General features: G+C 39.3%; 1 protein-coding gene across 6 annotated transcripts in view; it reads right to left on the bottom strand.

Moving 5' to 3' along the window:
- RIMKLB (ribosomal modification protein rimK like family member B) overlaps positions 1–17,461 on the bottom strand; it is a 53,341-nt gene that overhangs the window by 13,227 nt on the left and 22,653 nt on the right. For 5 of the 6 annotated variants that reach the window (XR_015771859.1, XR_015771860.1, XR_015771861.1 and 2 more), the window contains exons 4-5: positions 3,766–3,996; positions 1,781–1,867 (exon numbers count right to left, since the gene is read on the bottom strand). Coding sequence is in view for 1 of the 6 variants with exons in the window: in XM_088051402.1 (XP_087907528.1) it covers positions 1,781–1,867; positions 3,766–3,996 (318 nt within the window). In the remaining 5 variants the exon portion in view is untranslated. Of the gene's footprint in view, positions 1–1,780; positions 1,868–3,765; positions 3,997–5,847; positions 5,962–7,170; positions 7,276–17,461 lie in introns of all 6 variants that reach the window. The other variant, XR_015771862.1, reaches the window with a different exon arrangement.

Consider the following 17,461-nt stretch of genomic DNA (forward strand, 5'->3'; position numbering starts at 1 on the left):
CATTCTCAGAGGCCCCATCTGTGGGTTATACATTATCCGCTACCAATTCTTCCATGGACAACAGAGTTCCACTGATTCCGTGCTTTTAAGTGTTAAAGTACTGACAGAGCTGAGGAGACATGAGTTTAAAAAAAAAGAAAAAGAAGCAAGGAAAAAGAAAAAAGCTTTAGATTAAGGAGGTGGTCTTGCATTTTCAACTTCCTTTGGTACAAGTCCTTAGTGAGAGAAAAAAAAGGAAGAAATACTTAAAGAGCAGCCAACATGTAATTAATAACAATTCTGTTCATCCAAGAGGACAGGACCCACAGCTTACAGCTTTGACACACGGGAACCAACAACATGAAACTGTTAAACACTGGGCATCTAAGAACTCTGAAGTCCCTAGTGTGCCACTGCAGAATCACCCACTTCCTTCTCTGTTAGGAAGTTCCTGAGAGCTGCTCTTCCCAATATTCAAAAGGGCTCACAAGTCCAGAATGAAGTTTGCAATGGAAGAACTCCATTCAGAGGAAAACATTCCACTCCCCAGTATCCAAGATAATTTACCAGAAGATTCCACAAAACATAAAATTAATGGATTATCCTACAACTGAAAAAAAACCTCTTTGACAAATCACTAGCTTTTCTGCAAGCAAACATCTCTAGGACCTGTATTTTTTAACCTAAAATCAGTAATTTCATTCCCTTTCATTTTCAGAGCACACCAGACTTCTTAGTTCTTTTCCAGTTATATTCATACTGGTTAAAGCCGTCCCTAAAACAGACTCTACTACTTTCTATCCAATTTCCAGTCTCACAAGACTGCATCCCTTTCCATCTTTATCTACATTTCCCAACTTCTTTTCCCCTTCCTTAAGGGCTCTATGTCATACTAGATTTATGTTTTGCAATAAAGCTGCACACTTTCTCTTGTAGCAGAACTGTCATTCAATTCTGCTACAGTGTTAACAGAGTACAAACATAAACTGATAAACTGCCTTCCTTAAGTAAGAGAACAGAAATGCAGCAGTAGCATTCCACCAAGTGCTCCTATGCCCAACTAGAGCAGCCTCTGTTTAGATAGGATTTAAAGTCTCCATAACACAGGACACTGCTTGAGGAACATGGAATTTCTCATGACAGAGACATGAGAATGTAAGCTTAAAATTCACAAAAGAAAAAAACCTCCATGGCCTTTCTCCCACTCCAAACTTTATCTAAGGGCAATTAATAATCCTACTGTATTCCTGAAATGGAATAGGAAGAATGATGCCTTGGAGAGGAACTGCTTAGCTCTTGTGAATTATGCAGCAGCATGACATCTTGGCAAAACCAGGATTGGCCCATTTGCTGGAACAGCAACCTGTGCAGAAAATTGGCCTAGAAGAGTATGACTTTTATTCATCAGCCAGTACCAATGACCATGTTTGCCTATTTATTTTAAATATAATTTGCAAATGGGTGCTCTTCAATTACTTTGAAAAAGTTCCCCCAACTTCTTTCAACTTCATGAAGGCCAGACCTCCCATTATTCCAGTTCAAAGCTTTCCTCATAGAAGTCACCAATGCACCATAATTTTGAATGCTTTCCATCCTGCCCTTGCAAGACTGAGTTCTACTAAAACTGTTTCCCAGTGCTGCACTCTATTCAACATTCAGCATTCAAGGGTGGTAGAATTTAGATGTATTGGTAAGAAGTCCAACATCTAACAGATCTTCTTAGCTATCATTCCTTGATGAAACAAAATCTTGGAGTGCTGCTCAGAATACTCCTTGCTCTCACCCCTGACCTCACACCCACCTCGATGACCCCGCGTGTTCTTCACCACCATAGGGAACTCCAGCACTTCCGCCTCATCAATCATTTTGGAAAAATTCTCATGACCACCTGGCAAAAAGAAAACCAACAATATTATGTGCCACCAGTCTGCTGTGGCCAAATTTGGGATGTAATTGCCATACATTCCTCCCACCCTTACAGCTTAGATAATGCAGAAAAAATTATCAGTTAAGAAGACCTTGGTCATGGAGCATGATCAGACTTTGAAGGTGTTTATTACATGTGGGATACTAAGACCTACTTCCTTTGGAATTGAAGACACAAGCTGTTAAAGGCCTCTTGATCACAATCCCAAAAGACTCAATCTAATCTTCCAAATCTGAATGCCCCAATTCTACCATCTTGTTCCAGTTTATCCCTTTTACTTTATCAACTCCCATCTTTTCAAATGTCTAACAGGAAAATAGGACACATAACACTAGTAAAAGTTCCATCCAAACTATTAACCAAGAAAGCAACACAGAACACAATGACAAGGCGTAATCCACAGAGCAGCAACAACCCAGACCTTGTCAGTCCACCTCCTCCCGTCTGAAGGCTTAAGTCTCCTGCATCTCATTCTCCCTATATCCTGAAGTAGTACTTCAACTTTTAATCTTGTTGCATCTGTACGGACCTTAGAAAGTAGCTTCTAATGGCCATTCACACAATTATGGCTGATACTTCAAGGTTACTTGAGTTCAATTTAAAGAAGGTTGACCATAAGAAATAAAGAAATAAAGAGTAAATTCAGCAGACAAAGGGACAAGCCTCCTCTAACACATTGTGCAGTAAAGTGGAGAAATCAAGACAAGACACAAAGTCATAAAGCCAGCAGCAGCCATCAAGACCCTGCCATGGAGTTGAACACAGGTCATGGAGTAACACATCATTCAGCACACCCTGTTTTACTTGGCAAAGTCAGCTCTCACTGATAACTTGATACTTGTGGTTTAATAAAACAGAAAGAAAAAAGAAAAAAAGAAAAGAAAGTCATGCTTCTGTCAAATTCCAGAGGCATGCACTAACAGAAGTGGGAGTTACGATCAAACAGGTATGTTCTTCAATTTTTAAGTATCATTCATGGTCTCCCCTTCCCCCCAAAAATTAAAAACTCATTCCTTTCTCAACAATTTAGAGCAACCACATGTATAAAGAAAGGGTAAGTTTGTTCTCAAATGTGTTTTCATGGTAACTGATGGAAACAGTAATTCATAGTAATTGAGAGAAAGCCATGTCAATTTTTTTTCTCATTTTGTAAAGTTCCCATTACAAAAGCCTATTGATGCAATCACACAAAGCAGAGGAAAGCACTGGTATTCCCAGAAGGAACAGAAGGTTGAGAGGTGTCTGCAGTTCTTTAATAGATTGTAATTAAAACCAGAAATAGCATCAGGGTAGCTCAGGCAAATGGTTCCTCTAATCTAGCACTCTGTCAGGAACCAGAGATACCAGAGATTCCAAAGGCAGGCACATTAAACAATAATTAACTGTTTTGATGGGAAACAAAGCCCAAACTATTGTTAAAAGGGCTCATACTCTTTGCTACTCTTGTCCTTTCACAAAAACTAATGTATTTGCAGACACTGTTATTCATACAGGAGTTTAATCTACTTTCAGGTTGTACCAAAGTCTAGTTTTCTGTAGTACTTATGTACAAGCTCTTGACTGTTGTTTTGGGCAACTGGAAAAGAACAGAAAGTATTGTAGCACTGATAGCCAAAGTCAGTTGCTTGGAAGGCTGACGTACAGTTCAAGTACTCTTTTCAAAGCATCAAAAGGTAATAACAAAGACAAAACCAGAATCTGGGTGTCATGACTTTAACTTCCTTTCTGGTTACTGAACACTTCCAGCTGTGGAACTGGCTACTTAAATTGCTATGGATTTCCAAAACGTGGATCTTTTGCATTGCAAAAGCCTAAGTTGTCCAGGCAACTATGCTACCTTTTTGATCCAACAGCCTTACCATATGAAAAAGTGTCTGGAAGAGGCACACCATGGCCAGCAAGTTCTTGAAATGTCCAGAACTTGTTGACACAGTTGAGGATGGCTTGAGGGCGATTCATCAATCGGCAGCCCATCTTCTCTAGGTGGCGAAGGACTGTGATGTCGCTGTCACTCTGGACCCAAGGTGTTGGCACACGCACAACCACCACTTGCGGGTAAGCAGTAATGAGCTCCCCTTTCACCCGGAGACCTAAAGAAGGAAGAGAGAAAAATGTCCCAGTCTTAAGTCATAAGGTCTCCAGGAAAAGGTAAACAGGCACAGAAATACTGCAGTATCTGTGATCACAGAGATACCAGACTTCAACAATGAGTGTTAAAACAGCACAACTCTCCCTAGCACGCATCTCATCAGTTGTGCTTTCATTCATGTCACTCTTAACTCACTTAAAACTAGGACCAAGCAAAAACCAGATGTAATTAGGGCACACAGTCTTAGGCTCCTTCCCAGGGTGAAGGACATTTGTTTATAGGTTCACACTCTGTCCTTTCTATGGGTATAAGCTGAACACTACACTTACATCAGCTGTATCAACAGCTCAGGAAGTTCCTGTCTCCCACTGCTAGCTCTTGCCTACAGGATGCAGTTCATACCTTTCCCAGTCCCAGCTGTATTGATCCCTCTCTTTGTGGTACCAGGTTACACAACATATTGCCAAAGTAACAGAGACTAGATACGAGCCTCAAAAAACCACAAAAAACCAGCAGTATTTTTAACAGGTCATTTCAAAAATCTGATTTACATTAAATTAAGTACTCAGAAAAAACTTTTATCAGCTAACAGGGAACAGCCTGTGACAAAGGCAGGAACTAGAAGGAAAGCCAGCTTTGCCACCAAGATCAATATATTACTTAATCATAACCTATAGTTTTATAGTAATTCTCTGAAAAAGAAACACTGAAAGACAAGCTGCAGGAATAGGAATACAACAGGATTGGACAGAAAGGCATCAAGCTCGATGGAGAGAGTCTGGCATCTGAGGATGGGAAAAGACAAACAAGGTTTGATATTCACTTTATCTGCCTTTATCTGTTGAAAGCAAAACTTTATGACTTCAGCAAAAAATACTCAGCTCACACTGCTATCATCACCTTAAGGGTTAAAAAACAAAACAAAAGAAAACACAACAACAAAAAAAGTGAGCTGAGAAATCACAGTGCATTTGCATGTTGTGCCTACCAAAAGCCACCTGTAACTAGTGAGATCTAACCAAATTTCATTACCTGATTACTGTATTCCAAAGATGCTACGTTACAAATACAGACTTGTATCTACTCTACATTAAGGCACCAATTGCCAGGCTATAGATTTCATTTCAAGGTGCATTAGAATTAACTGGGGGGGAATTAGAAGGGAGGGGGAAGAGAAGAAGGGGCGGGGGCGGGGGTGTTCCCCTCTCTGTACTTCCCTTTTTCCTTCTCTTCTTCCAACCAGGATGTATTTTAGACCTTGCATTAAATATAATGAAGCAACCACCTAACTCCCAAAATGGAAGTTGAAATGTGCTGCCCAGTCCTCAGGAGAACACAGAACCACACTCTGGAAAGGCCAAAACAGAGCCACATCCAATACAAATCCCTTTTTCCAATCCCCACAGCCATAATTGCACAGAGATGAGCAAACATAAGCAGACGGGTGCTCTGGCTGCTCACCTCATTAGCACCAAGCACTGCCGCATTGCAGCTGACATGACTCGCGTGTTTAAGCAAGCAGGCTTCAGACACACACACACACCCCATTTTAGAGAGGCATCTCAAGCAAGATTAAAAACAAGACACTGCTACAAACCTAAGCAGACCGTGAACAGCACAAAATGGACTACCATCTCCTTTAGCCAGATAAGGAGTACAGATTCAGCAAGCAGAATATTTTTTACTTATTATTCAGATTCCACCTTACACATGTATTTTCCCATTTAGGTGCATGCCCAATTACACCCACTTTTTACCAATGTAATTGCATGCATGTCCTGATCCACATGCAAGCTGTGCAACAATCATTTTAAAAAGGACTGCATTTTCTACACAGCCCAAGAATTGCCACCGTTATCTGTGTTGTGAACCAAAACGACACAGTTTTCCAATTCATAATCTCTCAGTCTATTTTGTTGTTTTGCTTTAAAGTCGCGCCACACGCTGAAGTTTTGCACCATGGAGTCTGAAAAAGAAAAACAGCAGTTTGAGGAGATGTGTTTGTCTCACCTGGAACTCTCCTGAATACCTGTGTTAGACCTGACTATCAGACTAGTGTAAATTTAGCCAGGCCACCATCCCCCCCAAAGTGATTTTGGAAGTACAATGATGTTATCAATAGTCTGAGCTTTTGTTTCAGATTGAGTCATATTCTCTGGTCTGGATACTGTTCTCCCCAGAACAAAATTTCTCTCCCCTTACAGAAGGCAGTTTGCAAACAAAAAGAAGAGCTACTCAATGAAATGTATAATTTGAATCACTACTACTGACATGCGCCATAAAAATTAGCTGCAGTTTCCCGGCAACACAGTGCTGCAAACAGAAGCAGCTTTATTACAGTAAAAAGGAGAGGCAGATTCTGCCATTTTGAAACAAGCATGCATTCAGCATTCCATCTGAGACCCATCAGCCAACAATCAGGTTAATGGTCATTATTGCCAAGTGGGCTGATGAAATAATATTTATTCACTATGATGTGCTGAAAGCAGTAACACAGAAGATATTAATATGTATGGTATTTTTTTTTTTTAATAAAGATTCATGAATGCAAAGAGGAATAAGGGAAAATAAGACTACAGAGATGTTACTTAGTTGTTAAGAGGTAATTTTTTTTTTAAAAATCATAGGTTTTGCTAAGATGAAAGGGACCCACAAGGGTCATCATGCCCAACTCCTAGCACTGCACAGAACAGCCCCAATAACCACACCCTGTGCTTGTGAGCATTGTCCAAACACGTTTTGAACTCTGTCAGGCTTGGTGCAGCGATGACTTTCCTGGAGAGCCTGTTCAGTCCCCAAACACTCTCTGCGTAAGGGCCTTTCTTGATATCCAACCTAAACCTCCCCTGACTCAGCTCCAGGCCATTCCCTCTAGTCCTGTCACTGGTCACCACAGAGATCAGTTTCTGCCCCTCTGCTTCCCCTCATGAGGAAGCTACAGACCACTCAAGGTCTTCCCTCAGCCTCCTCTTCTCCAGGCTTAACAAACCAAGTGACCTTTTTCACAGCGTGGCACACAACTGCACACAGCTGATATGAACCCTCTTTTCTTTGCAGTTATAGAGCCATCCTGATCTCAAAACAGTAATAGCAGGCCAGACTCACTGTTGCCTGTGGACAATGAACTGACCTCACAAACACAAAAAAGGCAGACACTAAGATCATACAGAAATACCTTGACAAATAACAAGTTGATCCATTTGTTGACTTTTTCAGTGGATGCCCATGACATTGCAGACACAGCAAAGAGACAGCTATACGGTCCTTTGAAGTACCAATACTATAAGCAAGGAAAGGGAGATTTCAAGCTTATCCAATACTATGAAGTTTCTCATCATATAACAACCATTTTACCAGTGCCTGAGGAACAATTTTTTAGGTTATTGTAAAATATTTGGGTATTCTTTGGCTCTATGATGGAAAGACTCCGGAGTTGAAATATCACACAATAAAAACAGATGTAAACCCTGCTCTTGAATAAGACCTATTCTTTCACTCAGTTCCACCTGTCTTTGCTCTTCCTCTGCAAGACAATATTCAACAAAATGGATAATGGTACACCTATAACATTATATACCAATCATCACAGTATTCAGACAAAGTACAAAAGAAATTTTTGCAATGTGAACTGTAATCACCTGAGAATAAACCTGACCAGTTACACTATATCCCCCAAAGTCAGAGCCTCAAGTTTCTCTCAAAAACAGCTGAGTAGGTAAATGCATGATTATTCATCAGTTGGCCAAACCAGTCCTCCTGCTTTTCACTCCCAAAGAACAGCAGGCAAGCTTAAAATGCAAAGCAGCTGGTCTCTGCTAAAAAGGGTTATTTTGACCCAAAAGGTAGAAGTCATCACATGAACCTGTGAATACCACAGAAAACAGACAGAGCATTAAACAGTACTAAAGACAGAAGAAAGAGGCAGAGATGACTACTGCTGTTACCTGTGAGATCAGAAGATATATCAGAAGACCTACCACCCTTATGAAGTTGCTGAGGCACTAACCTACAGCATGGCAGAGCCTATTCACATAGTAAGACACTCGGGATGACAGCTGTCTCTCAAAAACCTGATTTAAAGCAATTTTAGGGAGGACAAACATGCCCTGGGGAAAAAAACCCAATGATGGCATTTTGGATGGCTAAAAAGGATCAAGATTTCAAGTAACCGTGTGACTTCTGAACATTTTAATTCACATCCAAGCAGTATTTTAAATTGCTAACATTTTTGAAACTCATTATATTCCTTCAGCCTACACAAATCCCTTTCAATCTCTACAAGAATCATTCATCAGCAGATTAGTAACTACTGTAAAGCAGTGTCTCATGTCCAGTTTGCATGTTACAAACAATTGTACTTTTAGCTGAAACAATGCAAATATGTCCACAGAAAGAACGTAGTTTCAGAAGGTAAAGCTAAAAACTTGAAAATTGCAAGGACATCAAAAATAATTTCAGATGCTTTATATATCTTGATTTAGCAAACATCAGGCACTTTTAACAAAAGATTAAACTTTAGTAATATTAAATAAATTTATAAAAGACCACGCTTTTCACTGTGCCTGGAGACAGCTGGTACACTGCCTTGTTACCCATGAACGCTCACGACCTTTCAAATCCATTTCTGACCAAACAGATTAAAAGAGCAGGAATGATGCACAAAATGCGGGTTTGCCAAAGCTCCCTATGCAGTGCTTCCATGAATGCAGCAACATAAAACATTCTAGTCACCACCTTCTTTCAAACTGACTTCCAAACATATATATTTCACAGAATTTGTCTGAGAATTGTGTGGCTATGAGAAGTGCCCAAATGTGACAACAAAGTTAATTATTCCATGTACAACATGGGTAACCATGCAAAGAATCCTCACTGTGTGACCTCAGCTGCCACAGGCTGCCATTTTAACTTCAGTGACTACTTCTGTCTTTAGCAAAACCCCCAATAAACATCAGCTTTCTTAAGAATGTACGTAAAACAAAGCAGGAAAAAAATGTTTCAGTATTCAGACAGCTACAGTATGTGGAGTACTTTTTCTAACAGGCATACCAGCATATAAGTGGATTAATGGTTGGTCATCATGCATGCTGCCATTACAAAAAATAAAATCTGAAGAATGTCACTAGCACAAAACATATACCAACTCCCACCACATTCCCAACAGGAGCTAGCAGGGTCTGGGAACTTCCAGATACATTACCCATATTTTTCCTCAGAGATCTGTATGCTACCCTGAAAATCTCCAGCTCTCAGAACTTTGTTACACAAATTTATTCATCCACCCATCCATGGAGTTGCTAACGTTTCCCAAATGAACAATCACTCAGCAAGCAGGCTATAATGAATTCAACTCAGTCAGCTGGGAGAAACAGGCAAGCCTTCTATCACACAAACCTTTCCTCCTATTTTGATGATATTACATCCTGTAACTTGCTCTTCACAATTCATCAGTTGCTCTCACAGACATCACTGGATTTTTCTACAAGCCTGGACTCACCCCTGCCCTCAAATCAGTGCATTCCTATTTATGGTTCATTTGTCCTCCCAATATCTGTCACCCACAGACACTGCATAATATTTGCATTAAATCATTATAAAGTGTTTAATAATTATTTACAGTTTACTTGCAGGGAATTAAATGTGTTTCACCCTAATTGCAATACTAAAGCAAGCTTAAAGCACAGAAGGGAGATATCCCAAACTTTAATAGCAGATTACTGCAATAGCAAGTTATATATTTCCTCAATAACTCAACCACAACTAAATCTCTAAAATTTTCAAAACTCAGAATACTTCAAACATACATTCTGCCAAGACTGTATCAGAATTTAGGAATAATTAACAGAAGTAGAATTAACATTAATGAAATACGACTCTATACCTCAAAAGCTTACTGCTATATTGATTTAACTTTATATATCTACGTTATAACCTAACCATAAACAACACAAAATTCCCAGAAATTGGGTGATACACGTTTTATTTTTCCAAATTTTTTCAACTCTTGATTGAAAAACATAACTTCATTGAAATATATAAGTCTTTTGGTGCAATTGGCAATTCCTGGGGTTTTTGCCAAAGAAAGAGGCAGTCACTGAAGTTAAATTCCTCTTCTGAGAAGTGGCTGCTTGTAGCAGCTGTATGCTAGATAAAACTAGATCACATTTTAAATGCAATTTTATTTGAACCAGAACTTAACCTCTGAAAGGCAGCTAAGCACTGAAATTTTAGAGAACCACCAATTTATTAACACCAAACTGAACTTCCCCTTTGAAGTTGCATAGGAATTTTCTCTATATCACTTATCACCTGACAGACACAGTTTATTAGTCTGAACATTAAGTTGTCACAATTCCTCCAAAATTTCACTGCCATGTAGAAGCCTCTTTGGTATCTAGTATTACCAAGTTTTTTTTTACCCTAGTATCCACAGAAACAGATTTCTACAATAGTTCCGTGCTGAGTGTTTTAAGTTTATATTCTCTCCCTTCCTATCCTATCACTATTTTTCAAACCAAATTAATAAGTGCTAACATTCAACCCTATGTGTTCAATATGACCTGACCCTCCTTCTCCACAAAAACTTAACCAGAAAGGCCTTCCCACCAAGATAGACTTCCATAGCTCAGCAGTGCCAAGGAAATCACACTGAGCAGAAACAAAACTGATCTCTCTAGAACAGTACTATGCCACTGTATTCCAAAAAAAAAAAAAAAAAGCATTTTGGAAACCAGGAGCTGTATATTTAGCAAGGTCTTATGATGAAACCTTTACCTAAACCCACTGCTCAGCACAGACCACACTTCAAAAGGAGACATCTGTTTATAATCCAGACATGATATTTTAGTTTCTATGTAGTTTAGGTGGAGCCTCTTGTATCTCATTAGGATTTTTGTACAATAGATCCACAAGGTGATCTCAGGACATTCCTTGGCCAATTAAGCATAATTGACAATGTTTTAAAAGTCTAAAGCATCCTCAACTGAGAGAACACCCATTTGTGGCAGGTATCTGTCCTGTATCATCTATCCAGAGCCTACCAACATTGAGAGCCTTAGAAATAATAAGTTCTGGAATCCCCTCCCCAACTCAAATGCAGAAAGTCATAAACACTAAACAATCTCATCCTAATTCAGTGTTTCAGAACAAGAACAGAATCATAAAATCACTAAGGCTGTAAAAAACATCTAAAATCAAGTCCAACCATTAACCTAAAATTGTTAAATGTATGTGAACTATGTATTTTGCATACAACTTTTGCATACATATTTGTTTACGCATATTGCTAAATATATGTGAACCTTATTTTAAACTAACTCCACTCTTAACACTCAATCAGTCCTTCCCATGTTTTACATGTGCTGTTTCTGCTCATTCTGTATATCAGATTAAGGAAAAAAGTTAAGGATACATCTGAAAAAAAGGGTGATTGGAAAGGTCTTTCCAAAAGCAGAGAGAAATCCCAAGGAAGATTTCAAGCAACCCATAATATGCTCTCCTTCCATCTGAGATGAATCTAATTTTTTTTCCTGTAATATCAAAATGCACTAAAAACATTTAAAATGCCTAACCTCATCTCTCTGCTACCAAACAATACCTTCTTACACCAGGAGATGTAAGAAGGTATTATTTAGTAAAGCAAAGTGCTGAAGCTAAGTGGAGAATCATCCAACACAAGTTTTTAATTTGTAATGAAGACACAGATCCTTCATATCTGTCTTCCATAACAGAAAAGATACCTAGAAGAATGCCTACAATGTCAGAAACTTTTAATAAATTCTATCCAACTTCCTCTCTTTTCCAATTTTTCCTAAATATATTTAGCCAAGCCTGAATTCTGAAGACTGGAAAGATTTCCCCCTCAATTTATTGTTTTGACCTGTCACTGCACTCTAAGGCCTTCCTAGTCAAAACTGCATTAAATTTATGAACTGGAAGCACTGATTTTGGAAACAAATGCATTCTTCTTAAAGGAAGGAATTTAGCTGTGGTATTTTTGGGAAAAAAATTGCAATAAAACTGTCTCTACATCTTGCAGATATAATATCAATTCTGATCAACTGAGAGAGTCTGTGGTTTTATGGGGTTTTTTTAATGTGTGAGAGGAAAAACTTTTACTTGGACGTATAGTATAAAACAGTTTCAAGCGTCATCGTGAGTACAGTGTTTTCCTACACGAACACCTTCAGTCCCCTAAAAGTTATTCTAGACCAAAAGCTATAACCCAAAATTTCTTAGTTTTGACAGACATTAGCATAAAAACATACACAAACCAAAAGAAGAGAAGGAAGAATTCCATTTTTCCTGCACCTCTGTAAGCAAGCTCATTGAGCTTGTCTCCTCTTTCTGGTTTTAGAGGGTTAAAACTACACTGCAGTAGCTGTACACATGCTCCATGCCCATAATGTAGTGAAAATACAGATATAACACCACAGTATTATTTTGCATGTGATCTGGATGCAGAAGCTTCCACCTAGTCACAAAAACATGTTAACTAATTAAAATACTTAATACGCTCCCTAATTAATACACTCCATACAATCTATAACTTTCTTCTTGAAAGAAAATATTCCATTATTACACAGTCCTTCCAACCAGTCCACTCAAATAAAAACATCATGCAGTGATAGTACTGTACTCACAGACACCCCACTGTCAGCTTGTTTTGACCTTTGGAGGCAACACGTTTAAGAGATCAGCCAATTTACCACTAATCTCTAGACTGTAAGGGTAATTCTGTGCCTGCCAATCCCTACAAGCTAGTAAGTATCTTTATAAACATTTCGTCTACACTACAAGTTCTAAAGCTCTCTTGTCTTTTCTGAAATAATCACCCGTCCAATTTACAAAGAAATAAAAATCATTAAGGGGCTATAGTTCTCATCACGAACAGGTCAACGGCAGAGAAGAGAAACAACCACTTCAGGTATGATAAATCTCCTTAATTCATTTATCTCTTCCACAGATTATTTGAAGAATTGCCTTTAAATATTTGCAGATTACATTTTTCTTCAAGTTCCTCCATTTTACAGCAACACAGTCACCGAATTTCATTACCAAATGCCACTCTTGATCTGTTCTTAGTTACTAAATTGCAATTTACATTCATTCCTAGACTCTAAGAACTGTAAAACATTAAAAACACTGAAAGGAAAAGGTTTAACAGCACACTATGAACCTTGGAAGACGTAAGCAAGAAAGGGGAAGAAATGAGCACCTCTTTATAAACTCCTGTGTTGGAGAAAGCACTCACATAAGGTTGTGGTTCTAAGACAATTTTGACTTAAATCCTGTTGCTGCCAACAGTTTTACTCTCCAGCTCCACACAATCCTACAGTGGCATGGAGCACCACCCACTCCCCATCACTCATACACAGACCCACTGGTGAGTTGGTAAACTTCCTACACCAGCAGGAAACTCTTCTGTTCTTTTGTAGAATTCAATTTCTGCAGGTGTTGCAAGCTGAACAAGCTCACTGCAAAATCCAGGTGTCAACTGCAACAGAGAAACCTGGATTACAGCAAGGATCTGAACAGTTTAAATTGTCAAGACAGTGCAGTTTTGAGACTAGAATTCTCTATAGTGAGGTAGGTATTCTTCTTTCTGGACTTACTACTCAATGGTCACTATGCTAGCCCAGCCTCCAACTCTGTAAAAACAAACCACACTGATTTCTGTTTCTCCAACTCCTGTCCTCCTGACCTATGCAGGTAATACATTCTCCAGTGGCTTCCACTCTCTCAGGTTAAGAAAAATTTGCATCAAAACCGCTACAAAGGCCGAGTTGCCAGAGTTGTTTGAGCAGTAAGACATGCAGTTTACATGTACATTATCCTCAAAGCATCCACAAAGGGCATGCAGTTTCAGAATCCTGCCTCACTTTAGGCCCAAGAATGTAAGGAGTGGACAAAGAACCATTTCAGTCTTAGGCCACAATGATCCTGGGAAGACTGACAGAACAACAAAAGGAAGCAGAATATGAACATGCACATCTCAAAAATCTCCAGTCAATACCAAGTTCTTTCTACCTTTCTACCTGCACTTACACCATGACCTCAACTCATGTCTCCTCAATTGGCAGCTGGATAGTTTGCATGCCTGAGGTACTGTGTTGAATGGATAAAAGCTCCTTTAGAAGGACAGGCTGCGAATATAAGAAGCGTTTGTGCCCCACACAAAGGAGCAGGTCACATGCATGCAGCTCTGCTCTGGAGTGCACAGAGCTAGACAAGAGCCCAGCAACTGATATAGCATGCTAACACCTTGAGACCATAAATCTAACCACCCACTCTATGAGGGTGGTCTAACTTTGTGACAGACTGCCCTGAAAGGCTGTGGAAGCTTCATCCTTGGAGATATTCAAAACCTGACTTCACACACCACAAGCAACCTAACCTAACTTCAGAGCTGTCTCCAGCTTTCAAGTTGGCTGCTGTGACTAGAAGGTTGGTCCAGATGGCTTTTAAAAGCTCCTTTCAAACTCAATTATCCCTATGATTCTCTGGGGCCTTCCTCTGCAGTATGCCTCTGAAGTTACTTACTGTTATGCCCAGCTGTAACAGTAGGATACTTGCTCCACAATGCCCTGCTTCACATCTCAAATTAGATCTTTGGGTTCACTGGGCAACATCCTGTCCTCCTTTCACATTATCAAGATCATCTGACAAATTCTTACAGTCATTAAAAAATTAAAGATCAAGCTCTTCCTGCTTTTATAGGTTTGACAGTTGCATGGCAGAGACAGGACCCAAGGCCTGATTCTCTGACCACAAGGAAACCTGGGAAGAGATCAAAGAAGAAATTTAATATATGGTAAAGGCAAATCCTGTGTGGAAAGCAAAGTAACAAAGTGGGGAAAGAAGTTGTTAGCTTTTATTGTTAAGTTCTAAAGAAACAACTGAAAATGGGCTTCGCACACCATCATTTCACTTTTCTGGTGGAAGCAGTCAATCAACAACATAGGCCTTCACAGAAAGATGCAGGTGCAGAAAACGATCAAGGACACAAAGGGTATGAGTTTGAATCTAGTTTTGTGGAACAAAAACTACTGAAAATCTTAAAAGGATTTTTAAGATATACTTACTAAAGCTCTGTCTCACTGGGAATAAGCAGAGATGGACTGCACTCCAGACAAAAGAGAGTGAAATGTCTACTCTGAGTCTACAGGATATTCCCAAATGTTGTCTGAGTCAGGGGAACAAGGACACATAGTAACACTAGCAAGAGAACCTGGAATGGCCTCTTCTGTTATTAACAACAACCTTCATTGAAGAAAAAGGCATCACATAGGAAAGAAAGCTGCCCCACAGCACAGAGAGGCAAGATTTGCATGGCTCTGCTTTCTAGAACAGTGTGGCTGGTGCAGAGAACCTGAAGCTCACAAAAAATAATTTCATGATCATAACAACCAGCTGCCTCTGCCATGGCAGGCTCAGCCAGGCTCACTAGTGCTCCCTTCCTACTTCATATTAAGAAAAATCTCAACTCAAAGAAGGGCACCCTGCCTGACCACAGAACTAAGAATGTAGCTCACCCTGTGAGTCTGTTCCTCATCCAGGAACAGAAGGCCCAACACTTTATGTTGATATCCAAAAGTAATATATTACTTTTTTTATATATATGAAGATATCCTTAACTATGAAAATCAGCCTGTAAGGCACTTCATAAAATATGAAATATAAACACTGAAAGCAGTGCTGCCAAAACGCAAACTGAATTCCAAGAATGGAATAAGCTGATTTCCAAAGTAGCTGAGTACAATAACAATGGGGACATGCCAATTTACATATTCATGAAACAAGTATGAGGGAGAACAAGGTACAAGTAACACCCCACCCCCCCCCCACCCCCCCCCAAGCTACTTAGGTAAAATTCCTCAGTGTCACTGACAGAATACATATTATCTTCAATGTAATTTTATCCATGGACTACTATTCAAAGAAGAGTAGTAGGTCACCCAAGTAATTAGTTATCATTCCAGCACTCCTGGTTTCCCCTACATCTATGCTTTTCAAAACCTGGATAGTGAACAGTGTTGATGCATCCAGCACAGTCCCTATGTGCACATACTTTATTTACAAAGAATGTGGACATTCAATATTACATTCAAAAGCTACATTAAGAGAAAACTATTGCAGCCACAAAGTCAAGCACATAAAGGTTAGAAAAGGCCACAACTAAGGATGTCCATAGCACTGATCTAGTACCCCACACACATACTGTCTTCAATCACACAAACAAACATTCTTTTTCTCCATAGCAGATACCTAATGTGCACAGAAGGTACAGTACCCATTTAACAAGCAGCGACTGAGGACTGTATTTTCTTTTGCATTGTTTAGTGTGTAATCCATGGACTGGTATACTGAAATCCTTGCTTAAAACACACCACTATTAATTTCTTCTTGAGTTTCATGTATTGTGCTTATCACAGTAATAACTGAGTCCTTCACAATCATAATCAACTTTGATAACACCATCAGTGCGTTCACCATCAGTGAATATTCTACTGATCTCCCATATGGGAGAGGGAAACTCAGAGATAAGTGTTGACAAAGGAAGTCTAGATGCCACATTTGGGAGACCATGATTTCTCAGTTGCTCATGCTGTTCTGATTTACTTCATTTGTGGATCTAAGTATTCAGCTCTTTCACAAAGCTGATCCTAGCATCCAAAGTCTGGGCACTCAGAAAATGCAAAAACATGCAATTAAAGGCAATTTCTGAGCAGCTCAATTTAAATCACCAGACTAACATTTTTCTTCCAGCAATGCTCTGCTTCAATTGTCACAAATTTTTGTAATCACAAAAAAGGCATCCTACAAATTGTCCTCTCCACCATACTGCAAGTTACGTTTGCAGAGCAGAACACCATGTACTTTAAGGAGGCTGACAAAAGAGTAGCAAGTAATTAAGTAATTTAAAATGTGGTAGCTGAAAACAAATACACAACAAAGACAACAAAATTCCAAATCAAATTTTGCCAATTTCTAAGTTTTGGTCATTTTCTGCTGCTAGTCATAATAGAATTTTATCTTTATACTTGCAGATAATCAAAAGCAAACTTCATCCTTTGGCACCTAAGTAACACCTGACATGGTGGAATAGCACATGAGGGTGAGACCAGCTTGCTTTGCCCCAAATTCTCACTCCCCTCTCACCCCTGCATAGCATAGCACCCCCAGACATTCCAATTAATTTTCAAACCACTGATTTCTCCTACTGTCATGTAGTTTCTTTGTCTGCAATTTTGAATACTACTGTAATCTGTCACTTGCCTGCCTTGCCTTCAAACTTGTTTCCCGTTGGAGTCTCCTTGTTCAGTTTGCGAATTTCAACACAAAACCTGTGCTCCCACCAGCAACTCCTTACTTATCAAGCAAGAGTTTCTCTGCAATCACTTCCTGTTACCGTTTCTTGTTCCAGCATGTTGGCAAAGTACACTTCACACCAGATTTTTCTTCAC

This window comes from Pseudopodoces humilis, chromosome 2 (assembly GCF_049639895.1).
Source record: "Pseudopodoces humilis isolate 2021_Gansu_Grassland_sample_001 chromosome 2, ASM4963989v1, whole genome shotgun sequence".
NCBI lineage: Eukaryota > Metazoa > Chordata > Aves > Passeriformes > Paridae > Pseudopodoces > Pseudopodoces humilis.